Here is a 23191-nt window from a genome sequence, read left to right on the forward strand (position 1 = left end):
AGAACCAGGTTTATATAGGGAAGGAGATCCAGCCATGATAACATTTTCCACACGGAGGTCAAAGCCAAGTGGGACTCACCAGGGCCAGAGCAAACTGTAAATGTTTATGACACAGGATCAATAGGCACAGTTTGCTTAGTGAGAAGCTACAGCCCAATTGACAAATCATCTCCGCTGGCAACTGGATTTAAAAAATTAGTCTTTTTTTTTTTTTGAGGGGAAACTGAGAGGCACAGATAATGAATAAATGCTAGCTATGTTTGGCCCTGTAATGGAAACCAGGCTAAAGACTTGCCCGGAGAGAATCAGGGGAGGGGGCTTAGCAGGGCTGGAGATGTGACTCAGAATAAAGCTGAGTGGAATTGAGTGGAAAAGCATGGAGAGAAGAGGAGAGAGAAAAGTAAAACACAGAAGATATAGAGAAATGCACATACATGGTTTCTGCAGGGTTCAAGGTTCAAGACTTTTACAGCCTTTTTAGTATAAGAAGGCCGAAAATTATTACGTAGGTTAGGGCCGCAACTAGCTACTCTCAAGTCCATCTCTAAACACTTCACTCAATAGAGACCAAAGACAGGATTTACAGAAACAATCCAAAGTCTTCAGGGTGACCATTCATACAGGGTTGGTAATATTGTGTGTAGGGATTTTCCTAGCGACTAAATTCAACAGTCAACAGTTGTTGACTGTTGTTAACTGCCAGTGTGCAGTGTGGCTATCATTAGCAGTGCTAGCAGCAGCAGCCTGCTCTGCTTGCAGGTTAATGTCCATTTATTCAGACAGAGCCTAAATTCAGCCTTATTTTCAATTTAGACATCAAAATACTGCCAAACCACACTGTTTACAAGCTGTCCTCCGTCCCACTTAGCTGACAACAACATCCGGGCTATTGGGGCATTCACACTGGGTGAGTGAGGCTGGCATATGAGGCTGCAGCACCAGGCAGCTGCATGATAGCTTAGAGGCAACAATGAACTAGCATACTACATGAATAAAATATTGATAAATAGTTTAACCGACTAGTGTTTCTGGTGCCAATGTTTAATTGTATAGACAACACATGTGCACATCCCTGCTAGAGCTCTGATGGGGCTTAAAACTGTTCAAAAAAGGGGTTTTACAGCATCATCCTGCCACATAATGAATTGTGTTACACTGACAGTTGTTCCTAATATTTTTCTCTACAATGCAATGCAGTTCAACAGCATCAACCTACCTCAAGACTACCTCCAAAATGACCACACTTATCAATCAGCACCTCTCTAAAAACAGTTTCAACCAAACATTATAACAATCATGAAGGGAGGGTGTATTTCAGGACTGAGTGTAGATACCACTTTGTGTATTTAGTGAGAGTCTTACAATGGGACAAACTTAAGCAAGCAAGTAGAAAAAATATGGTCATTAATCAGAACTCACATGCTGGACTGAGTGTGCTACGGGTGTTTACATGACTACAAACACCCTTTGATAATGTAAATAAAAAACCTTCTTAACATACTTTATCTTATTGCAATTATGCTTAGTCGTACCATGACATAATAGTGCTTGGTAACATAATAGTGTTTGGAGGTGTGTGTATGGGGACCATTGAGGCCATGAGAAAACTGATGGGTGAGGGTGGTGCACAGTTTTGCTTAGGGGGCTTTCCACATGCAACTCAGCAAGGTCATGTGCACTGGCACTGTGGTTGTAGGTTACACACACACACACACACACACACACATGATAGGTAGTCCAACAAAGAGGTTATGATGGGAACAAAAGCACACGGTGAGATGCATGAACAATTAAATATCATTAATCACCACAATGGAAACCATGTATTGATCGACATAAATAGAGAATTCATTAATGCACATAAAGACGGCATGACAATCCATTCTGCAGAAAAAGGCACAGAACTAGAAAGAGACAGAGCGAGAGATCTGACAAACATCTTGACCACATGACTAACCACTCCACTTCCTTTAGATGTTTCTATAGATTTTTGTCACACTGAAACACACACACAAGCGCACACACATGCAAACAAACAAAAACACACAACACTCCTCCCACACTCAGGCATTTTCAGCACTGTGAGAGAAGTTTTCCACTCTATGAGACAAATGTTTTTCAGCCTCCTTTAGACTTTGTCCAAACAATTATAAACAAGAGCGACACATGATGCGAAAAGCTAGCTAATGTTGTAAACTGTATCCTCTGTTAGCTTTGTTGTTCACCACATCTTAACTTCCTCTGCTTTTCACTCAACTTTCTTTTTAGATATTAGCAAGCATTTCGCACCCACTGACGCACAACTGTGCAGAAATGTGTGTAAAATAACAATTTTAGTTAATGTAATGGTCCAGCCATAAAAAACATGCATCTTTGATCCATCCATCCATCTTATTCCCCTCCAGCTGCGAGCTATGCAAGGTAGCCCTGATTGCTTCCCAGCTACGTCCTCCAGCTCCTCCTGAGAGATCCTGAGGCATTTCCAGGCCAAGTGGGATCTGTCTTCCCTCCGGCATGTGCTGGATTTGCCCGTGGGTCTCCTGCACATTGGACTTGCATTGATTATCCCCACAGGGAAGCAGCCATATCGGATGCCTGAACCACCTGAGCTGGCACTGTAAGCAGCAGGCAGAAATTTCACTCAGAGCTCTTTCCACCCTGCAAAGGAAGCAAATTTCTGCAGTATGAACTCACTGCTGCACATATTTGCTGTCAATTTCCTGCTCCATCTGACCCTTAGCCATGAACAAGACCTTAAGACATTTAAACATGCTCACTTGGGACAGCAACTCACTCCCAACTCAAAAGGAGAACATTTTGGCAATTCTGGCTGTATTATGGGTTTAGATTTAGATGTGATGACTCCCAACAAATCACTGCTTCATACTCATAAAAATGTCCCTAGTTCACACTGAATGCAGCAGTTTCATTAAGCCAGTAAAAATGACATCATCTGCAACAGAAAATCGACAATCTTGACTTGTGTAAGATGTACATTCTCTCCTTCATGGCTATGTCTTGAGATTATGGGTACTGTGACCCAAATTCAGACTCTCCAGATTCAAAGCTAAGGCAGGTGGCCTGCAGGTTGCAGGGACAATGACCTCCAAGCGGACTCAAGAACAGAACTAATAGATGTCCATAGTGTCCACAGATGTCCGTCATCTGTTTGGGAGTATAACTGAGTCCTGAACCTACAAGTGCAAGATGAGCATAACATTAAATTGACAATGACAGGCAAGGAGTCCTACAGTGTAAGTTGATCATCTTTTTATAACTTTGTCAGCTGTATATCAATGTAAAGCCAAGCTCATTATCCCGAAACACTGGAGTTGAAACACAGTGGCTGCCTGCCTTACTACTTTACTGACTCAGGCAAACTGCATAGGAATTGAAATTTGAAGGAAAACATGGTGGCTGTATCGTTGTTGCTGCAGAAGCCAATATCTCAATTAAGGTTAATCTCTGATGACATACCATGAATATATTACCAATTTCTCCTTTTGAATCAGAAAAAAAAATTGTGACCAAAACCTTGGTGGAGCTGAAGGCCTACCAAGAACACACTTAACGTATTGCTGAGAATACAGATACAGATCTCACTGCCCAAAATCAGACACAAAATAAAGAGACCCAACAATATCTAGACCTTTCAGCTCATCCAACCCAACCCAGCCACAAAGAGATGGTGTGGTCCTCTGATGGCCTCATCCAGAGAGGGCATGTCAGCCGAGTTCTGTTCAGTTCCTCAACATGATCCTGTCTCCCCAGCAGTCAAGGTCCGCAGTTCTCTCCCACTGAGAACAGCGTGGGCAAGTCCCTTTGTTCATGTAAACATATTCACTGAGCCGGATCTGGTGTATAAACTTGCGAATATACCCACAGCAGCTTTATAATCATAAATCTCTTCATCAGTCATATCATATTAAATCTTGTATTACAACACAGGGCATAACACTAAAAATAAAGACCAGAAACGAAGAAAAGAAAGATTTTTGAAAAAAAAGATAGGTCAGAAATGTCTTAGTTTTGTTTCCTTATACCTATAGTAGGTGACAGAGGTTGAGGGAAAAAAAATCTATTAATCTACTGTATGTAGTCTACAACATCTGAGAGGCTGTAGGACTTTGAAGCCTTAAGTTACTGCATATATACACCAAGTGCTTTCCTTGGAAATTTGTGGTTTTAACTTGGTAGGATCTCTCTATGACTCACTGTTTTCCTGACAAGAGTCATTACTGCTGACTTTGGCAAAACACTGGTTTTGTACTCAGTATTAATCCCTCAAACCACACTTTCACGCAAGTGTGGCGTGTGTAGACTTTTAATTACGAGACAAAATGCTAAAAGACTGAATGTTACCTGAAACTCTATGAACAGCAGCCTGTGTCCAATCCATCACAAGCAAAAAGCTTAATCATCTCTGAGGAGCAACTCATATTTTCCATGACAGTATTTTTTTTTTATCAAGTAAAATGGGCTAATGACACATTTTTCATGAAAAGTCATCCATTTTATTGTGGTTACAGTAACTACCATAAACACCATGGTTTTTAAAACCTGACCACGCTCTGAAAAGATTTGAATGCTATGGCATGGTCCTCATTTCTGACCACCGAGACTACGGTATGAATCCAGATTCTGTTCGGTGGTTCATGTTCTTGTAATATCTTTCATGCCTTCATCGTGTTTTCACGCCATTAGAAATGTTCCATTTGTATATGCCTGCAATTTTGTGCCTGTGGCTGTAAAATGTTTTAAACATTGGTGTTTGAATTGTTGAATTAACACCCCTCTTCACAAAAACTGATCATTCTAAACTTCATGATGGTTAGGATTTATTGCCAGGTTATTAGGCTGCAATAGTTTTAAATACATGTAGCTAATAACTTGGAAACTAAGCGTAATCTTGCTAGGTAGCTACCCAACACAGAAGTCACATTAAACCAACATTTTTCCATCCCTAACTGATTTTTTTTTTTTAACAACGACGGGAGAATCTGTCATTTTGACTGATTAAAACACTGTCTGCAATCTACTCTAACGAGTGTTTGTGTTGATTAAGCCACAAAGAGAGGGAGAAGATCAAACAGATTATTGACATATTAGAGAAAAAGAGTGAAAGAGGATCTGCCTGCCACACATGCCACACTTGACTGCCTGGGCGCGGTGCAAGAGGCGAGGGAAATAGCGACCTGGTGCTGTTGGCAGAGGAGCCGTGGACTATTACTCAAAACAGCATGTATGGAAATGAATTACACTATGTTTTAATATATTTCTGGCCTTTTGGCCAATGACACTAAATTTGCTGCTTTTTAGAAATGAAGTCGCGAAGAGGATCTGAAAAGACGGCAACGCTGTACCCAATACATACCCAATAATTATGTGGCTGATAAACGATGTGAAAAAAAGAGGGACTGCCACGATGGAGGATGAAGGACAAGCAAATGGCTAAAACCACATTTATCGGCCAGCGGACCTCCACTGTTGATGTGGAAAGAAACCATATGTTCGGTGTTTATTAATCTTTTCTCTTCATGCCCTCATAAATGCACAAACTGTAAGTTTCTTTTGTGTATTAAATGTTATTGTGATTGAATTGTTTTTTGAAAATGAAATGCAATTAAACACACTGCCTCATTATTATAAAAAAAAAAAAATCAAATTATGGGTAAAAATAGATTATGAAAATGATGGATAACAAGAAAGTCTAACGCAAAATCTGACAATGACAAAAAATCAGGTTGCTCCAATAACTAAGTTAATTTACAAAGCACAAGAAATAGAGCTTTGGAGTACAGACTGAGGCCCAAATGTGAAAGACTACAGAAAGGAGGCTGTGGATCTTTTACTAAATCAATCTGCAACTTCAAAATAAACATATTTTCCAATGATCACTCTTCATCACTCTCTTCTCTCCGACATGTTACATGATTTAGGTAATATCTGTGTTAGCGATGAAACAAAGTCAACACAGCAAGAAAAAATGCAAAGCGTTTGCTTGTTTCTTCTAAGAATTTAGTCCCTTTCTCTTTTTGACACCACTGTAATAAATATCTTTGCATTTGCAATCTGACTATGTCATGTTGGGTTCTAGAAAACTGTATTTGTAAAAGTATTTTTCACTGTTTTCTGAAACTTTATGAACACTCAATTAAAAAATAATCAAGGTGTTCGTTGATGCGCTAATCTGCGCATGACCAACCATCCTATGACTTCCAAACTCCAAACATGTCTGTTGAGAAATCCAGAACTTCATGCAGCCGTGCAGACCTGTCTCATCAAGCTTAGAGATTTAAGCAAAGGAGTCACATTGGGCTGTTGATTCATTTCAAATCAACAACATTATGCCAACCAACCCAAGATCTTGTTCCCAGATGGATTTTCAAACTCAGAGCCAGCTGGATGGCTGCCTCAGGATTTGCTGAGGTTTTGTTATCCAGATTTTTCTAAGAAATTTCCCTCAGATCTCTGTGGGCTGCACGAGATAAAGATCTGGAGATGCAAAATTAGAAGGATGGGTGGACAAGTTCAGGCAGGTCAGCGGACAGAAACTAAAAAGCAGAACCTTTGTGGCAAAAAAGCCACAACAGTTCTGCTTTTTGCTTTCTCCATTATCTCTAGTAATCTATTTTAATGTACCAAAGAAGACAAACAGGTGAACATCTAATCTCATACTTTTGCCATTTTCAAACTTTTACAATCTGTCCAGTTAGTTGACATTCACAGTATGTATACACATGTGCTGAACACACAGACGGTGCACGAATACAGAAGCATGCATGTGTGCACCCACGCACATATCTAGATCCATTACATGACTCAGTCAGTCACTTCAAGGCATAATTTCTAGGTTTCACGAAACTCAATCCCTGGAAAGAGGAAAAGATTTGACTTTGTGGGTGAGATACAAGACTGTCATGATGTAAAATGAAACTTAAGTCTTGTGCCTCTCTGAAGAGATAATCTCTGCTCTAAATACTGGTATCAGCAAAGGTCGACTGGCCATCTGGAGGTTCTGCACAATCCCACAATCGGGTGCTTCTTCCAAGATATCTACTGGCTGTCCACTTGGCCTTGGCAAAATACGCACTTTTACAGACCAAATATTGTATTTGAACACATTTTGTTTTACTGTTTCACTAAGTGAGACCAAAACAAGCAGCAAGCTGGAGGCAGCAGTTGTAACTTCAATTATATCAGGGCTGCAAATACTGATGATTTTCATTATGGGTTAAACTGTGGATTATATTCACAATTAATTGTCAGTAATGGAGAAAAAAACCCCACAATCATAATTTCCTGATGCTCAAGTTAAGTCTTACAATGTCTTGTTTAGTTTAACCGACAGCCCAAAGAGTTTTACGCAATGCAGAAAATTCTTACACTCAAGAAGTGGACTACAGATTTTTTGCTTAAAAAATTATTTGAAATGATTAATCCATTATAAAAAAAAGTTGCCAATTAATATTCTGTAATCATTTCCTTTACTGTAGTGTCTGTAGTGAATTAATCAGTTAATTGTTTCAGACCTAAATAACCCAATGCAGAGTGGAAATACAGAGTAATCACCAGTGTCCTCTGCTACAGTGTAGGTCCATTTCACACCTTTGGCCCTGTGCTGCACGTCCCTCACTCTCACTCCCCCCTTCCTGTCATATCTTCAGTTGTCGAAAATATATATATAGAAAATAAAACTGCATGGTTTGCTCAACTGATGACTGATTTGGGTTCACTGAGCCTGAAATTTCAGATCGACTTTATCTTAAATAACACAAAGACATTACAGGATGTTAGTTGAAAAACAAGTACAGTGTATAGTCTAAGGTGAAACAGAATTCAGCAAAAAGATCAGAGATCCCTCTGTTATATTCGGGTACATGAACCTTAACTATAGAAACACATTATACTGGAAGCGAAAAAGACTTTGCTTTGACTTCACCTAAATCACAACACAAAGTCAATTTAATGTTTTATTGTTCATGATTTAAGCTCTAGTCCTTTTAGTAAAATGTCCTTAATCTCTCTCTGATGAGTTCTTTTGGATGAATAATTATAAGAAACTTGTGTTTTAGGAAGGAGACCTTTTGTGTGGCTGACTTTAGGCCTATGTGCAATCTGATGTATGAAGTCATGTTCATGTCTGTGGTACTTTTTGGGTCCACGTGGGCTACAAACATTCATGTGAATGACAAAATAGATACCTGGATGTGTAACCAGTGAATCTTCTCATAGGGAAAAATTACTTTTAAGAACTATAACATTTTGTAAGAATTCTGCAAACTGACTTCTAAGAAAAAATATCAAACACTTAAAAACTTGCTTTGTCCTCCTCTTTGCTGACTGTCTATCTAACTTTCAGTGCGTCTTTGTCATGTCTCCTACTGCTGTGTTTCCTGTGTCTCTCTTGGTTGGTTTCATTCTGTTTCTGGTTCAGCTGACTGGGGCCCATGTGTTCAGCGCTTTAGTTGTGGTATGCAACGAGAGCCAAATTAACGCTGCATGTTGCCATATGAGAGACCGAAGTACAACAAGTAACAGAGAACAGATGGACACCAGAGTCTGGTTGTTGGAAAAGTATTTTCCACTGATGTTGCAAACTCCTCTCTTACTGTCAGTGAGAGAAAAAAAATGTGCACTGAAATAAAAACACGACGCAGATGCAGAGAGAGGAACTTGCAAAAATAAAAGTAAATACAAGAATGCATACACACATATATTTAAATGCATTTGGACTCCAATTCTGTTGGTTTAATGAGACATAACTCCTCATTTGGCTTAGGAAAATTCTCAGATTTTATTTTTACTGAGGGCTGAAGATATCGTATGACCCCGATGGGACAGAAAGGCGGAGACAAAGCTTTTACAACATATGCCAACATACATAAAAATATGTGTGAGAATGCAAAGAGACACACCACAAACACATACAGACAGCAACATGATACATAGTGTCGGCACACATACACACAAGCATGAAATGAAACCATGTGGGAACAATTTAGGCTAGAAGAGCTGGAACAAACATACGCAAAAGCACAAACACACATACACACGCAGCTGAGATGAGATGAGAGGGGTGTGATTAAGATGAAGTCTACAGGAGGTCTGAGGAAACATATCCGCCATCAGGCTATTGCAGTCTGTGAGAACTGACTCTTGGAAGACAGAATACCACGATTTTCCTGGCAAGACGTTAACCTCGTCTGTAACCTTGACTACGGTGCGTCAGATGAAAGGAAAAGTGGGCCTCGAACACTTGAGAGTGAGTCAATGCTGACGAAGGTTACAAGATAACTCCAAGACTTGAGGAAAACTGCACACAAAGATACAGAAAAGTAAACGATACACCAGAAGTTATCCAAAATAACATGATACCGAGACGGGCGTGTTAATTGTTTATGGGTCACGATGTCAGTTTGCCCTCGTTCTGATACTTGAGACTGAGATGAGATGGAGAATTTAAGGTTAAAGTCTCAGACAACACCAAGGACGTTAAGGAGACATCTGCTCATTTCAGCTGACAGTGACAAGATTCACTTCTGCAATAAAACAAGTGTTACATCGCCTCAGCTTGGCTATTTTGTCATTCCATCTGCAAAAAAGAACAAACATAACAAAATACAGACCTAAAACTGGCTTATATAACCGCCAGTTCACAGAGCGTGAATGAACAACTAGTACAACGAGTAGACTGTCATGGGGAAGAATTATTAAAGCATATATTGTTCGTCCAATTAGTAAGAAATTCAATTAGGATGACTTTTAATATATTCAATTAGCTTTCTGGAGAAAAATCTGCTTTTTAATTGAAAAAACATGAATTGTACAATGAAGGTTGGAATCACAATAACTTCATGAAATTTACTATTTCATAAATTTAAATTTGGAGCATCTCTGCCATTATAAACTATAAAGCAGTGATTCTCTTTTCTAGGATGTATATTGCTTAAAAAAGTATAATCAGAAGGGGACGACTTTAAGCCATATAGTTCATATGTTGCTCTCTGTAACTGCATTTTTCTAAAATAGTTATCTATAATAGTTCAGAGACTACATTCTCTTATAACTCTTATAATCTTTGTTTTTTGCGAGTCAAGCATGCGACACAAAAATATGGTAGGCTAAGTCAGAGATCGGAAGTTATGAAGATGCAGAGACTTGCTACAGCAAGTAATGAAGTAACTTAAATATGGCTTTACTGAACTGGATGAGCAGCTGAAATGTCTCATGTGCCTGTAATGACGACTGCAAAATTGTGATTTGTTCAGCTATGCACTAAAAGAACAATATGAAAGGTCTATCTGTGGGTGTTCTTAAATGTACTTCAACTTAGCCATTTTCTCATGATTTATTATTCTGAGTTGAGATGGTGCAAGAATTTTAATACATGTCTTATATCTCTTGTGTTGTGTCAAATTATTCCGAGGGACATACATGAGGGGGTTACTGGTATATTTCATATCTTTTAAGGGGCCCTTGGCTGTAGAAAAAACAAACTAGAATTACTGCTATAAACTGTGACAGGCGTTTGTATAGTAGCTGGCTAATATTGTCACAGCTAATGTGGAAGCATGAACATCTGACTTTGCATTACAGTCTGTTTTCAATTTGAAACACAACTGTAATGACGTCTTTGCAGTCGCTTGTCAGTCGTTCAATTATTTCTCTGACCATTTCAGGCAAACAAACCATATTACACAGATGTGATCTTTCTAATGATTTGTCATCAGAATAAATCCTGAACAAGACAAAGTTCAATATAGTAGGGAGTTGTTGTTTGATGCATCCTAGTAAGCCGTTCAGGCTGCATTCAGGCCAACATTAGCACTGCAAGTTTTGCCCTGACATAGCTCTCTCTGCGCCTTGACTGGAGCTTTCTCACGCAAATACATTATCAGTTTCCATGCAGCTTCCTCTCTTGTGCTAAATCAGCTCACTGATATTACTGCTGTTTCTCACGCATAAAGACACACACAGAGAAAGACCTTAAAAAAAAAAACATACGCAGCCCATGGATTATTTTGTACTGTGCAGCAAGCAGGCATGCATGCTCACACACCTACACAGTCTCAGAAAGAGGCCACAGATGTGTGAAACCCCAGTTTACATCCACAAAAAAGAAACCGTACCAACACAATATATAACACAACAACCCCAACATATGACACGTTGGTGTTTAAATTACTTCTTTTAGGGTGTAAGCATCGCATGTGCTGCTTTTTCTTGTGTATGTTAAAATGTGTGCATGTAAGTCCACAGCTCTCCTTCCTTTTAAGGTCATTCTCAGGGCCTTAACTCGCTGCCCTGCCAAGAGCGCGCACACACACACACACAGGGAGAGCAGCAATGCAGTTGGCTAACAAAAGCAGCACTGCAATCAGCCAGGAAAACCTGCCAATGCCTTCCCATTCTGATATAAATGCATGCACACACACACACACACGCACGCATGCATGCAAACACAGCACTGGCTCCATCATCAACTGAATTACCTCACACACATGGTTAGGGCTGCAGCTGGCTGAAGAGTTGAGGGCTGCTAAATATAAAACACTACAAGCGCACATACACACTCAGTCACACGCATGCATGCAGTGTTTTTTTCATTGACCTCCCCCTGTTTGTGCCAGAACACACACTCACACACACACACCCTGCAGAGACCAAACTCTGCTTCCAGTGACCTTATACTAAATGGCAGCGGGCGGCTAGGACAGCAGTCAAGTTAGCCGCTCTGATTACTGGTTTTGGGATCTTGGGGGACTGGGTGTGCAAGAAGCCATGCAGCTGGCCACATCTGGAAATATTGCAGGGTTTTATGCCATGAGGTCTCATGTGGGGAGCTGAGCACACATGTTAGAAAAAAAAAAGAGACATCCTGCTGTGCGGTGATGAGCTGTCAAGCAGGGTCAGGGAAAGGCAAGCTGATCTTTCTTATTCCCAATGTAAAAATACAAGTAACTCCATTTTAAAAGAGGCACTTTCATATTTTTTGATTGTTGAGTTAATGAATTAATCATGAAGGAATAAATAGAAAGGTTATGACTGGCTGAAGCAAACCCCAAACAAACAGGAAGTAGTGTAGGAGGCATATCAAGTCACCAAAGAGTAAAAGAAGACATGAATGTTGCAGATTCTTTGCACAAAAATGTCTCACTGGGGTAATGCTGTTGCACATTAATGCATGAAAATGAGTGTATTATACAGATATGTGTGACAGTAATCAGTGAGGCACAGACAGATTACATCTATCTTTACTCATACAAGTAGTAACTCCATTTCCTCAAGCTACTTTAACTAGGTTAAAGGGCAAACTATCTCTTCCCCATCTTCAAAGTTTATCAGTGTGAAACAAATTATGGAGTTTTAACAGTGACACTGCAACTCAGCATGCAAGGCAAGAACAGACACGATGCTCTGATTAGTTTTCATTAATCCACGCTCTAAATAAACTAGTAACATCATTCTTTGGCTTTTTTTAGCTCGTTAAAACCAAAGCCTGCTCAACATCAACAGCACACTCTGTAGCTGCAGTTAAAAAACAAATCAATCACTGGAGGCAAAGATGTGATGAAAACCACCAATACAACGCACAGTTTTCTGAGACAAAGCTAAATGTCAGCACAGCTTTGGTCTTGTTTTGTCATGTGGCAAAATGCACACCAAAAGGAGCTTCTTAGATGCGGCAAAACATCATTTATGAAAACAAAACAAACACAGAGAAAAGAGATGATCTGAAAAAGGAGGGGAGAACCCCTGTGACTGAAACAGCTGGAAACAGGAAATGACTTTGAGCCTGTGTGTGATATAATGTATGTATATACATTTCTGACAAACTGACATTACCCAACTCTTCAAAAGACTTCTGTGGGTTTCCAACTTATTGATGAACACAAACAGATCTACAGAATGATCTGTCTTGCACAAGATGAGGAACCTGCCAGCTGTTAAATGTTTCGATGCTGCACAGAGTTCTCAGAATAAGCTCAACAAACATTTGCAAGAACTGCAGACACACACACACACACACACACACACACATACACACACACACACACAATCCTGCGAAACAGCAGGAGCAGGCATCTGCTGTACTAAGAACAATAGTAAGACACAAACTGTCAGACACTGATCCTATGCTGCATACATGCAATTATGCAGAAGGTCTGTTCACAAACTTTGCAAATGTCATATCTTTCAGATTTGCTTTACGAGTACTAAACCACAAATATATAAATTAAAACGTGTTTATAGCTCTATATGGCTCTACGGGAACTAACTTTGGCCGTGTATTTAATTTCAATACTGCAAAACTTAAGAGAAATACTGCATCTACTTCTGGGGCAAAAAAAAAAAAACATTGCTGCATTGCACTATATGGGCTGAAACTAAAATTCCTATTGCACCTCTGGACACACCTTAAAAGAAAAGTTCAAAATTTTGAGAAATACATCAATCTACCTTCTAGCTGAGTTAGATGAGAAGACACCCCTTTCATGTCTGTTCATTAACCATGGAACTAGAACCAGGATGCCATAAGAAAGTTGTGCATTTTAAGACACAGCAGCATGATAGTCTTGTTAACATCAGACCAGCAACATGACACCTTTAACTACAGTTTCAATGTATCTGTGGAATATGTCACAGACATAAAAAAATCCAGTGAGGAGCAGCATTTTACCTCCTCTGTGGATTATGTTGTTGCAGAATTGACATATGACGTCTTTTATCTTGTGTTTGTAGAGTTATGTGTATTTATGGACATGTCTTAAAAGGAGTTAGGAGTAATATTTTCCCCAGTGTGCGCAGGAAGCTTCCATTCAATTCAAACTGTTGATAGTATCATGTTATAGCTTTTTATGTTTTGTCACTGTAGAAACACTATTTAACTGTGTAACTGAAAGAAAGATAACTGAAAGTATGATAAGGTTTTCTGACACTGACTACAGTTGTTTGTTTGTTTTGAGCTAGAGCTGCAACTAACAATTATTGTTGCTGTCAATGAATCCGTCCAGTGCTTTCTCCACTAATTGATTAGTTGTCTCGTCATTAAGCCCACAATCCTCAAACATCTTGTTTTGTCCACAACACAAAGATATCCAGTTTACTGTCGGAGAGGAGCAAAGAAACCAGAAAATATTAACATTTAAGAAGCTGAAATCAGAGAATATACTTTTTTTCCTTACAAAAATTACTTAAACCAACTAATCAATTATCAAAATAGTTGCAATTACTTTAATAATGAATTAATAATCAATTCATCGATTATTTGTTGCAGCTCTAGTTTGACTAATAGTTTACAATGTAATAATGTATGTTTGTATTGATTACTGATTACTGACCGAATTATCAGTTTAATGTACTAATGCTATTTTCTCTTCACACAAAGTAATAAGCACCATTGGTTTTGACCTTGGTGCCCAACATTTTGGCTGTAATGCCCCAATAAATTTGTATTTAATAAAAACCTTGTGCTTCAATTTGTGGTTTTTGGGAGGAGTTACATTGTGGTGCTACTTCTTAGCCAAACAGTTGTGATTTTCAGCAGACTGGTATGGCAATGAAATGCTGAACCATTCCTTTAGTTTATGACGTCAAAAAACAGAAAACTGCTACTGCCTCCAGTCTGCCCTCACAGACAACTGCAACAGTGACTCACTCAGCAATACAGACATTTGCATTTTTTGTATGAAGACACTGACAGAGACCGTTTTTTCCAGATGTTAAAACCAATGAAGTGTGTATGATTTGCACAAGTATTACAGCATGAGCAGACTTCTAATGCTAGTAATGCCACTACCAAAGAAACCTCGCAACCAGACAGTAAATATGATTTAAAGTCATTTGACAATATTTACATGTCTGCAACATAAATTTCAGCCATTACTGAACTCAACCTGGTGAGCTCTAACTCCCTCTCTCTTTCCTGACACCTTGGATAAATTCTCACATTTTCTTTGGAGTGGCAGTAGAGACTAGATGAGACTATAATCCGATGTCATGAATGTGTGTGAATATTACGTATGATCATGATGATACCCACTATGTGTGTATATATCCATTAACTGTGTAAATGTGTGTGTACCACTTAAAGCATGAGAAAATGTTTCTACCTTTGGAGGATCATAGAGCTCCAACTGGTACCTCTCCCCTCCTCCTCCTCCTCCTCCTCCTCCTCCTCTTCCTCCTCCTCCTCCTCCACCTTGAGCGTCCCTGATCCTCCTGACCAGCAGGCGGCAGCGTTGCCAGTGGGGCTGAGAGTCTGAGATAGTGTCATCCACCAGCAGGTACCTCAGTAGGCCCTCTTTACAGCAGCCGCTCACCTCTGATCTTCTCTGCCTCATGCTTCCGGTGCGCAACCAGCGGAAACTATCCAGTAAGTGAGAGGCTAACCCGGCCATAAACGTGTGTGACGAGGCCGGGGGCGTGGCTTCAGAGTTCAGACAAAATGAAGAGTGGGACGATGAGGAGGAAGATGACACTTCTTCATTCGTAGAGGAAATCCCGCCCACTCTGTCACCATTATTTTGGGTATTGTTGTTGTTAGTGGTGGGGTTGGGGTTGCTAGGAGACAGGTCCTGGGATGAGGGGGGGCTGGGGAGGGGCCGTTTCTTGAAAAGCCGTCTTACGGTCTGTCGGATTTGACTGACAGAGAAATGTGTGACGTCAGCATGTCCGGGGTTGGAGGCTGAGGAGTCCGAAGAGTACCGTTCAGATACCTGACGACGATCACTGCCAGAGACCTCCTCGTTGCTACGGCTACGAATCAGCAGCGACCCACTGCCGATACTACGAGTTGACCCTCTGAGCACCACCGGGTTTACTGACAGGGGGGTTCCTGCAGCACATCGCAGCGGCTGCTCCTGTTCCCGACTCACCACCACCGGCTCCACTTTTGGTGCCACAGTAAAACGAGCAGCTCCTCCACTCGGCCGGCCCGCCTCCCGATAGTCCTGCACGCCAGACAACGAAGTGATCCGCAATCGACCCATCACGGCCTGTGATGGAAGGGAAGAGGCCACTGGAGTTGTGGAGGAGGCACTACCGGTGGCGGTGGAGCACGTATTCTGGCTGAGCGGCATGCCATCTTTGTCGACCTCACAGCAGAAGTGCTGCTGAAAGAGGTCGGTGAACTGCTTGGAAAAGGTCTCTGGTGGGAGCACGTCATGTTGTGGCCGCTCTCTGGCGAAGCTCCGGTAGTGTCCGGCTAACTGCCGGGCTGTGGCGATGGCGTGCAGCTCGCAGAATTCCCTCCAGCCTCTTGGGGGCGCTGCCACACCTGGGCCTCCTCCTGCTGTTGTGCTGGTGTTGGTTGGATGTATAGTGTTACCATTCATTGCAGTAACCAGGCCGGTTGAGAATCACTGCTGTGAGACAAAGAAGGATGAAAGAAAAAGAAGAAGAAACAGGAATGGGTGGTTGGAGAGGAGGTGGGGGGGGAAAGGGGGTCAATTTGGAGACAAGAGCGGAATAGACAGTTTGGAAAAGAAAGGAAGAAAGATGACAGAGAGACAAACAAAGGAAAGATATGGAAATGTAATTAGAGGCAAATCTAGATAATGTGGAGTGTTGTGCAAGGACTGGAGCACTACACATGGAACTGGCAAAACAGTCACAGCATTTCTTTGAACTACTTAAAACAGTTCAAACATAGAGAAAGGACAGCCAAAAGTCTGATTTTATCTGTACTCAATCTTAAACAGTCCAAATTGGATTACACGGCCCTGCAAAAAATCTCTGGCAATCAACCAGTCATAGAGTATCTTAATAGATAAGGACGGCACACAGTTCACTCAAAGGACAAAGAAGCATTCGATTTGTAGAAAAACAGGCGACTGAATCATGAGCAAAACCACTGTAAGTGCATTTAAGGAAAACTTCAGGAAATCTTATCCTGATGTTGAGGTGCATAAAGTGAAGAGAGAAAATGAGGAGAGTGAAGTGGAGTGGAGTCAATAAAGATGACTGAATCAGTTCCAAACTGCACTGATATGGATGACGGAGACTGAAGAATTTGAAATGAATGAAAACAGTAATAAGTCTGACAGACACTGAATGAGGCACTAACCAAGGAAGTACGGTTAGAAAATTTCTCAATCAACCACACTGGCTGCTCGGCCATCTGTGCGTTTGTGTGTTTACATGTGACCTTTTTCAATGTTCCTTCTGCTTTTTTTGTTTTTCTTATTCAAGATGAAGTCTTATTTAGGTCAAGGCTGTTCAATTGACTGTGACTGCTCGACTCTGTAGAGGGCAAACAACTTTGAAATGGTCTTTCTTAAGCCACTGCATAAGCTTTCTTATCCCGCCAAGCCTGTTTTTGAATTATTTGTGATAAAACCACCATGTTTTTTGGAAATGTTCCACACTATGGCCATATGGTCAAATCATATTTATTTAACTAAACCATAACTTATTTAAGACCCTCTCTCCTGGTGCTAGCATGTTGCTAGGTAATTTTGTTGTGCTGCTGTTCCCCTTTTCTTTGGATGTGCACAAGAAGACAAGGGTGGAAATATTGTGTATTGCCAATCCTTTTTTCAATCCATTTTCAATTTAGCCTGCTATTTTTACATACACGCAGTATTACATTTTTATCCTTACACTGAAAAAGACCATATTCCTACCAAGCTGTTAATGTGGCTAATGAAACTGAAAACTCCTTAAATATTCCTGTTAACATGCAGCTGTGCAAAATTTTTTCAAAGTATTCCACCGGTGGTGGACTTGTTTGACTGTGCAAACACAGTCTCCCTCTTTCATTCATTTAAGCACCTTATTAAAAAGGTCAGCATTGAGATATTTTCTGACCCCCTATTAGATAAAGTACTCCAGAACGCCACTCACAGTTTTCTAATCTCAGGGCATCTAACCCAACATGAAGGCATGAATGGCAGCTCCCATAAACGCATACATTATAATTGGTAAATTATCAGCTGAAAGGCAATGGAAAGTATATTTTCCTGTATTTCATTAAAATGATAGACACTATCATATAGTAAATGCCGTAAAATAAAACATAAAATGGTTACTGTTACTCAGATGGGTTGTGGCAGATGGCAGCCCACCATAGAGTCTGCTTCTGCTCGCGGTTTGTGTCAGTTAAAAGGGAGATTTTCCTCGCCACTTTCACCATTGTGCTTACTCCTGGTGGAAACTACTGGATCTCTAAATAATATTTTCAAGAGTACAGTCTACACCTGCACCATATGAAATGTGCCCTGAGATAACTTCCATTATGATTTGACTCCATGCAAATACAACTGACTTGATTTGTAACCTCATGCATCGTTTTTCCTCCTCTTTTTCATTTATGTATGCTGGGAGGCTCGACTGCTGAGAGATCAACTGTGTGTACAACCGCCAAAGATGTACACCATGTCTCTGTCAGACATGTTTTTACATTTTACAATGTACACATGGAACACATGGAAATTTCAACTGGGAAATTCCAACCTCTGGCTTTGGCTGGAATGTAGCATCAAACCCTTTGGTTAACAGGATGCTCCCCTACTTTTTCTGTTTTTTGGGGGGAGATTTCCCTTGCATATTAATTACCACCAATTTCCTTATTGGCCACATAAATACATCATCATCAGGCGTATGAAAGCACCACTTTGCTGTCATCGCTCTGCGCAGAGAGAGGGCAGCAGTCTGTTTTTCTACAGGTCATACTGTATGCTCTTCCCACTCAACTATGGCTGTGCTATTCTTGTATTTAGAAGTAAGTGAGATAGTGGTTTAAGAGTTAACCACATAGTTCCACAGAAAAGAGGAAACAGGATGCATTCCTAAGTATTCAAGGAACCCTTCCTCTGTCCTTCATCTTTTCAAATACCCTCTTGCCACTCCCTGATGTGTATGCATACATACACCGCTCACCCCGAATACACTCAACTCACAGTTACAAATAGTATGTAGGAGGAAGGACAAATTTTCAAAGAACCACAGCTGATGCAAGAGTGAAGCTTCTTGGTTAATGCAGACAACCCATGGGTGATATAATGTTGTATAATCAGCCGCAGAGTTGCTAGATCTTCACAGTACTGTCATGTAGCAAAACAGTGACCTTTATATGCACTTAAATTAAGTTTAATCAAGTTAAGTTTTGTCTGATTATAAACTTAGCCTGATAGGATTTTGCAGTTACATTAGTTGCACAGAATGTTTGACTATTTCATCAAAAGCAGTGAAAACAGGCTGAGTATTTCACCATGAAACACTCAATGGCAGGAAAAACATGGATGTATAAAGAACCTTGAGATTTTTTTATGATCTCAACTTGAGATGTTAATAATTAACGATTAATTGATAAATCGCCATTAAGAATTTAACTGGTTAAAAATGTTTAAATAAATAATTCATCAATATTCTAGAAATGGCAGAAATTGCACCTCATTTGGCGTGGTTTTGCCTGGCTGAGCTATTTCAAGGAAACCTTCAAAGAAAAATAAAAAACAGAAAAAAATTTAAAAAACTAGTTCTCATTCTTTTTCATTAATTACTACTAATAATAATTAATCAGTTGTTAGCATTTTTAACTTCCAGTTTAAAAAAATGCACAAATTCTGCAACCCTAATCTCAACATGCACTGTATGGGGCTGCAACTATGATTATTTTCATTATCAATTAATCTGTCAATCATTTTCTCAATTGATTACGTGTTTGGTCCATAAAATGGTGAAAACTGTTAGCTGTTATTCTCAAATGTCTTGTTTTGTCCACAACCCAAAGATCTTCTGTTGGCATGGCAAAGAAGAGAATTTGGACATTTGCCTCTTAAAAATTATGCAGTTAATTGATTAAAAAAAAAAGGAAGTGTCCGGTAAATTTAACAGATAAACAACTAACTGACTAATTGTTGCAGCTTTAATTGTAAAATAACTGTTGCTCTCTTCTTTACTGCTGCACCCATGCTTCCCATAAAAAGAGCAGCTGAAGAGCAACTGAATAAACAAGGGTTTGTCATTCTCGTCTACAACATGTGCCTATAGTACATACCGTCTGCCTCCAGTGCAGCACAGAAGGGTCTATTCTAAATACAGGAAGTAGGAGAGTGTGTGTGTGTGTGTATGTGTGTGTGTGCATACGGGTGTGTGTGTGGGGGGGAGTCATAGACTGTGGTCCAACAGATCACAGAAAACCACAAGAAATAAAGTGGAGGGGGAGTCGTTGTGGTTGGGCCAAACATGGAGCAACATGTCTCGTTATCTCTCGGCTAACATCTCACTCCCTCTCCGTGTCCTAAAAACAACAACATTCAGAGAAGAAAAGTTGTGCAGTCTTGAGATCACGCCGGTAATTTTTTCATTCGTATCATCAAACTGAGCAGTGGACACGTACGTCAATGAGGGAGTCAACACTTGGCAACGTGAAATATTGCGTCACTCAAGTTCCTGGATGTGTCCTGTCACAACAACTAATTCCCTTCCTGTAGTTTTCGGAGCATGCTCACTGCGTGCGCCCTCGTGCCCCTCCAGCTGGCCCCCCCAGAAGCCTGTTTCTATCTGCCTGGCCAGCCCAGCGATGACTCAGCACTGAGTGACTACAGAACATGCACGCACACATATATAGAGACGCACGTTTCCTCCCGGCGTATCCCTCGGGGGGCTTGACCGTCTCAGTTCCCATGGTTTTCCCTTTCTTTTGATCCTCTTTGTCCTCTGTTGTGAGGATCTCCAGATGTGTTTGGATTCATGCTTCCTATACTTTCACCTTGACTGACAGCCTGACAGGGCCATGTTCACATTGTGAATGAAAACAAAAAGCCGAATACAGTTTTGCATCTTCTTCCTCTCTTCTTATCCAGGACCTCTAACCTCGACTTTATGCTTTGTTATCGTATTATTGTTTTGCTAGAAAGCGTTCAGCAGGGGATGACAGAGAAAAATAGGCCAATTCAAACACACCAAGTCACAAATGGAAAACATTCCTGCACAATAGAGCCAAAGTTCCCGTATTCCCTCCTCTCTGTCTTCCTCACCTTACTCATCACTCCCTCCTCCTCCTCCTCCTCCTCCTCCTCTCAATGCCCACATTCTTCACTGTGACACACACACACACTTGCACACTGATTGCTTTCTTTGTCTCTCTCATGTGCTTCACAGAAATCTGGCACAGCTTTTTCTGCAGCATCAACACCACAAGCAGCCTGAGAGACTGTTGCTCTGAGCAACTAAGTGGCTAATGTTGACTGTCACTTTCAGGTTTATTGGCCAAAAAAAAAGTTACTGGGGCTGCATGATATGATTAAAAAAATCACATTGCAATTATTTAGACAGATGTTGCAATTGGAGATGATCAATCTTTCATCACAATTTTCATTTTCACTGAGAAAAAAATTGAAATGATAATGATGTGACATTTGTTGGGGTCTGTACCAAACAAACATGTTTTCTTACATCTGCAGAACCACATTTGTAGACCAGGGTGTTGCTGTAGCACTACAGTGCTTCATTATTATGTCGTTTTATTACGCATTTTTCCTTTATCAACAAATTGCAGCTTCTGCAGTTTGGCCCTTGGCCACATTGTGATTTTGATACTATTTCGATTAATAGCTACCGTGACTGTGAAACCACTGAGGCTGCAGCTGAGCCACTGTTGTTTAAAATAGCGAACAGACAGTGACATGTACAACACCACTGTCATTTGCCTTTATTGGACAGATGCACGAGTCAGACAGGTGCGAGAAGAAAATAGTCTTCCAGGAAAGCAGCTTGTGACTGACTGACGTTTAGAGAAATACAGAACAGTATCCTTATCTGAACCTCTGACATGAGGTCTACTAAAAGCAAATACAAAAGCAATTTGCCCATGAATCTATTATTCAGTCAACAGTTAATTCGGGGTGTCTGCAGGTTTTAATAAGTTAAATTTAAGACCTTTTAAGACTATTATCAATGCAATTTAAAGCCTATTTCACATCAATACTGACATACTGTATGTCCAGAGCACCTCTTCTTTTAATGTTGGCATTTAATGTTGATCTAACAAGATCCAGAGGTTGCTTCCCAGAGTTGCAGGAGTTAATGTTGTTAGTGCAGAGTGGGTCACACTGGGGCTAGGCTTTGGTGATGCTCTCGACATGAATACAGAACAATATTGGGTATGGCATGCCTTTGCTGGTGGCTTTTTATGGTGGTTATGGCATTGTATTTTTTCTTACTTCCCTTACAATCCTAACTAATGCTTGTATGTCCAAAGATCCTAATTTGAGGGTTTTCTTGCAGGAGCAGGAGCCAGATCTTGCTGAACTTGCACTTACCCGGTGGTCTGGTAGTACAGTTGATAGAGCATGCACCCCACGTACCAAGGCTGTGAATCCTCTGCAGCGGCCGAGGTTTTCACTACCAGCTGCAGCCCTTTGCAGCATGTAATCCCCCGTGCTCTCTCTCTCTCTCCCCCTTCCCTGTCTTCTCCTCAGCTGTCGTATCAATCAAAGGCATAAAAGCCCAAAAAATATTTTTAAAAAAGAACTTGCACTGAGCCATATTAGATGAAAGACATAAACTACTTTAACTTATTAGTTCTAGAATAAGCTATTTTTGGTGAGAGGAGATGCTACATTAGCCCACACGCCTCATCGCAAAACGCTAGCTGGGTGTGCTGCGATAAGGGTTTGCATTAGTGGTTTATGGCTAAATGTTGGTTTTTATTCTGTAAATGTTACAGCATAATCACTACAATTTTTCCCCAAAACACTTTTAAGAGCATGACTGGAGTTAATGCAACTTTATGAGAGTAATGTCAATTTCATAATACAATCAATGTAAGACATTTTAAGGCCTAAAAGTCAGATAATTTTAGAGTTTCTCTTACCATCCCTTCCCTCAAAACGTTGTTGCTCCTGACACCAGAAGTGGAACTAAACTAACACTTTTGTACTGGGGGGCAGCCAAACACTGATTGTAATCAAGCAGGAAGGGAAACAGGATGTGTGAAAGACACACGTGAATTGATCTTGTCAGCATGAGTAACCTCATGACTCGTGTCAGCTCACTGAGTTGATTCTTAACACAACAACACAAGCTTGAATCAACCTCAGGACATGTAAAGGGGGGTGAATGTGTGGTGCTGTGGTATGTCATTCCCGCTAAATGCCCAGACACTGAGAGAGAAGACCTAACAGCAGTGCGCATATGGTGGCCAGTAAACAGTATGCTGGCTCTGGCTTATTGGGAGCAG

At 40.5% G+C, this 23191-nt stretch overlaps 1 protein-coding gene across 4 annotated transcripts in view; it reads right to left on the reverse strand.

Moving 5' to 3' along the window:
• Window positions 1–23191, reverse strand: part of sh2b3 (SH2B adaptor protein 3) — a 65291-nt gene that overhangs the window by 26872 nt on the left and 15228 nt on the right. For 2 of the 4 annotated variants that reach the window (XM_084728478.1, XM_084728480.1), the window contains exon 2: window positions 15117–16370. In XM_084728478.1, the coding sequence (XP_084584604.1) occupies window positions 15117–16340 (1224 nt within the window). In that variant the 5' untranslated portion in view covers window positions 16341–16370. Of the gene's footprint in view, window positions 1–15116; window positions 16371–22825; window positions 22878–23191 lie in introns of those variants that run through there. The other 2 variants (XM_084728482.1, XM_084728479.1) reach the window with 2 other exon arrangements.

This window comes from Lutjanus erythropterus, chromosome 10 (assembly GCF_056507025.1).
Source record: "Lutjanus erythropterus isolate fLutEry1 chromosome 10, fLutEry1.hap2, whole genome shotgun sequence".
In the NCBI taxonomy this organism is placed as follows: Eukaryota; Metazoa; Chordata; class Actinopteri; order Lutjaniformes; family Lutjanidae; genus Lutjanus; species Lutjanus erythropterus.